Below are 4,277 nucleotides of genomic sequence, written 5' to 3'. Positions count from 1 at the left end.
TCATTTCTCAAAGAATCTATACTCTCTTAAACAGCATTTTCTCGGGATGATTTGAAAGTTTTTCACCGCTTTGTAAATAACCAACGCTGCGGCAATTAGTTCTATGCCACCTAATATGCCGCTTATTCAGCAAAATCTGGCCTCGGAGTTTCTTACAGTTACTCTGGCCATTCTCCTTTCAACTCAAATATTTTGTCGAGAACTCGTCCTCTGACCGGCCACTGAGTTGCCGTGTGTAGAAGAGCTATGTGCTTTGCTCAGGATTTAGTTTGGGGTTTAAAAAAAGACATTCTTTCATAAACCAGTCTTTCCTAAAGTTAACCATTATTGTAGCATTACCCAGAACTTTCATTTCATCCAGGCGGTTGTTTCCATCAGCACCTCTCTGTGAAGAAGCAGTGTGCTGTAATATCCACGCCAGGGTCTTTGTATTAAAATGAAGCGAAACTTGTCGTGAAGACAACCAGGAGTATAGATGACAGACCTTCGGTTTTCAGATATTAAATTTATACTGGCCTTTGTTTTGGGAGGCTCCTAGCAGCAGAAATGTTTTCTTGGATTTCACTGTCATTTATAAATCTTGCAAATGCTACGCCAGGTCAAATATTCGTGAGATCTGTCCACTCATCAACCCACATAGAAAAGCTGCCGCTTTTCAGTTAATTACACAAAAACTAAAGGTGAATGATGTCCTCGTGTGAAATAAGTCAATTCATCAAATCGGAGTAAAGTCTTTTTGATATCCTGTACTTCATGCCCTAGCATTTTAATGTTGGTGTTATTAGATACTTATCAACAATGAAAAATCTTCTTTTATGGAATGAGGTCTGCTACTAGAGGTTTTGTTTCCTAAACCTTTCACTAAATATGACTTTTTGAACAAAATGCTTTACTACTTTGATATTCCAAAAGCCGTTGAAAATAATCGACATCTTGACTTATCAAACGGCTCTGATTCATAGTTACAATTGCTGGAGCAAATGCTAAGTTTGCAAATTGCATTCCATACACCACGTACAACGGACTAGGACGGCCTGGATTACGAGTCCACGTAAAACCACTGAGAAACTGCTTTCGGTGTAAAGAAAGAACGTGTGTCCCTTGCTGCACTGGCGTACTGAAGTCAGTCAGAAGACTGATTCTCTATCACTAGCCTTATCAGAAACTTCTGTACTCGATGCCTAACACGGTCCTCCTCTGGCTAACACCAGCCTTCCAAAACCACAGCACTGGACCGTCAGATTTGTTTGGAACAAACATTAACAAAGTGTGAAAGTGGGCATCATCGCTAAACAAGAAATCCCAAAAAGTACAAAACCGTCACAAAGCAATTTCCTTCTAACCTACACAATGCACGTTTTTGCAACATTTACGTCAAAGTGGCAGGGGACAACTGAGTTGCAACACATAAAAATCCCCTGCTTAGAATGGAAATTTCCCCCTAAGTTTCTATTCTACGGAGCTTGTCCGCCTCATAAGCAAGTTGGCAGTGAAGGGGAGGCTGGAGGAGGCCAACGTCACACTGCTAGCACACTCCCCTGTGTGTGTTCACCAATCACCCACAGCGTCCCCTAGCTCAACCCAATGTCCGTGGGGCTACTGCGCACTGCACACGGGCTGAAAACATCGCTAACTAAACAGCCTCCCACAGGGCTGCCCAGTCACTGCTCACCACCGTTGAGCACAGTATTATGCAGCACAGAAGTTCAAAAACACTATTTGCAGTCACAATTTCACAGGGAATCCCAGCAACACCTCACAGAAACTCACCTCCAACACCGAATGATTTTTTTTTCCTACGAGAGGTCATTTTTATTTGACTTAGAGCCTTCTGGGACTTGACTTGCAAGTTCAGGTTTAGCTCCTCCCTCCTTCACCACCTGTGTCTCAGAGCCGGGTTTCCTCTGCCCCTGGCCCAGCTCCTCACTATCCTCGGGTACGGGCTGCTGCTGATTTTCTCCTTCTGCTGCGTCATTTGGATGTGACGTGTCCCCAGGCTGCACGTGAGCTGCTTTCCCGTTTCCGGCGTATGCTGCCGGCTTCGGGTTACGCTGGGCCGGGTCCCCAGCACCTTTCAGCACCTCCTGGAGATTGTATTTTCTGAACAACATGTAATCCTTCACGACGCTCGGGCAACAGACGGCTTTAATGATTTCCACCACCACTGTGTACTGCGGGTTGGTAAGATCCACTCTGTTTTCCGAATTGAGGCTTCCAACTATTCCTGTAACGAAAAGGACAGGGAGACACTTAGGCGGAGAAGGACACGGGAAGCTCGATGGATACAAAAACCATCTTTCATCTCCCTCCGTTTGGGACTCGTTGAAGCTAAACACACACAAATCCATTCTTCCACACGGACCTCGTCGAATTCCCTGAACTCTTTCAAAACGTAAAAGTAAATGAAATCCCGGGACATTTAACAAGAGCATTTTTCCTTCCCTCAGAAAATTCAATCTTGATTTGGAAGACTTATTAATGTCTACCTATCAGAAAACCCCCCATCCAGCATCTTGAAATCAGTTGTTTGATATTGGTTTAAGGACATTTCAATATACTTGCTCTACGCTCAAAAAGGTAAGTCTTACAGCTTTAAAAAAAATTCTTAAAGAGAACAAGTGTTTATCATCGAAGACCGACGTAAAATCTCAAAGAGAAACATACCTGCCAATTCTTTGATAACTTCTTCTCTATTCATGTGGCTGTTATTTCGAGATTTGTACACAATCTGAAATGTCCCTTTCTTTGGAGCCTTAAACCAAGCTTCCAAAAAGGTTTCTGCATATTTTTTCATATCTTCTAAGAAAGCCTTGCACGAGCCTGAGACAGGCAGCATTCGCAGAATAACCCGAGTCTTCTTCTTCTTGGTTTTGTACATATCCTGGAGAATATGATGCACCAATTTCTCCGGTTCTAAGAGGAGAAGACAAAAAAACAGCTCACGACAAACAAAAAAGAATATAAGTTCTCAGACATTTTTTAAAGACTCTTCAAACTCTCTAAAATGAATTTTCACTGGCCGTGACATAAGTTGACAGTAGAATAGAGGAAATGATCATGAGTTTTAAGTAAGTCTAACCAACCATGTTTTCCAATTAATGTTTCTTCAACACCTACTATGTTTTAATACTGCGTCTAATGTTTTAGCTCTTCAGCGTTCCTGCTGCTTTCACTAGAAACATCTGTTCCTGAAGACACTGGAGTTAACAGTTTAGTGATGTCTGATTCGTCCAATGACAAAATCATACTGTTTTCCTATCATAGCAACTATCAGAGTAAGAAACGTTAAAGAGTCCATACTTTTTACAAAAACAAACAGGACAAAAATCTGCAAGTCACTGAAAAAGACTGACTTGCTCCATTAGCAAGTCTGCACGGAGTCCTAACCTCACAACTGAGAGCCTCGGAACTTCGAGTTGACAGGACCACGATGCAGTACGCCTGATCACATACGAGTCTGTGCAGGGCTGCTCAGTGTTTCTGATACTTCTAAGTTAGCAATTGCACTTAAAAATCTAGAAACTTCCCCAGCTTTGCAATTCCTTCTGAACTACCAGGAGGTCTGGCCCCGCCAGGAGGTATTCCCACAGTCTGGAGCCACGCCCAGGAGGCGTTCCCGCAGTCCGGAGCCACACCCCCAACTGGCTGGTGCTGAGCAGCAGCTGCTACTCTCAGGCATAGACAGCATGTGCTTCCTGTTCAACCTGAAGTTCTCTGCACAGAACAGGAAAGGCCAAGTTTCCACTCTAAGGCAGTGCTGGGTCCGCCACCCCCTTCTACCTCTCCATATGCCTAGTGCTGTGGTACAGAGGAGGTAATTAAATGTTTAACTGAGCCATAACCATGAAGCCATGTTGTAGGCAGTGTGCTCGAGGCGGGTTCAATAATCTCAAGGCTTTTAGTCGGACACACCTATCCCTAGAGTCCTGATGAAGACAACATTGTTTGCTCCACTCTCCACTGACTGGAATCTTCTTAGCCTCATCTCCGTAGACGCCTTAATGTCGCCCACTTCCTTCTTCAGGGCCACCTCCACATCGTCGTCTTCGCCCTCACTTCCAGAGGGCTGCTGATCCTTGTCTGTAAACTGTTTGCATAAAACGAATGAGCAGAAATGCCACAATAGCTCATGTTCAAAGCTATCATTAACTCCTCATGTGAAACCCCCAGTGGCGGATGGCTCGATACTGATGATCAAGCTTTTTATGGAGAGACTGAGACATCGCTCCCTCCAAAATGCGGAGGAAGAAGGGTGTTCCCTCAGACTCTGGTACATG

At 44.0% G+C, this 4,277-nt stretch overlaps 1 protein-coding gene across 1 annotated transcript in view; it reads right to left on the bottom strand.

Moving 5' to 3' along the window:
• Window positions 1-1,700: 1,700 nt before the first annotated feature.
• The window catches only part of THUMPD1 (THUMP domain 1 NAT10 acetyltransferase adaptor), a 5,030-nt gene continuing 2,453 nt past the window's right edge, over window positions 1,701-4,277 (bottom strand). The window contains exons 2-4 of the mRNA XM_039840322.1: window positions 3,913-4,087; window positions 2,665-2,913; window positions 1,701-2,224 (exon numbers count right to left, since the gene is read on the bottom strand). Of these exons, the coding sequence (XP_039696256.1) occupies window positions 1,797-2,224; window positions 2,665-2,913; window positions 3,913-4,087 (852 nt within the window). The 3' untranslated portion in view covers window positions 1,701-1,796. The remainder of the gene's footprint in view (window positions 2,225-2,664; window positions 2,914-3,912; window positions 4,088-4,277) is intronic.

The sequence above is a fragment of the Pteropus medius genome, unplaced genomic scaffold (genome assembly GCF_902729225.1).
Source record: "Pteropus medius unplaced genomic scaffold, Ma_sr-lr_union100, whole genome shotgun sequence".
Lineage (NCBI taxonomy): Eukaryota > Metazoa > Chordata > Mammalia > Chiroptera > Pteropodidae > Pteropus > Pteropus medius.
Note: the sequence above shows the minus strand (reverse complement) of the source record. Positions and strands in the feature narration are given on the sequence as shown.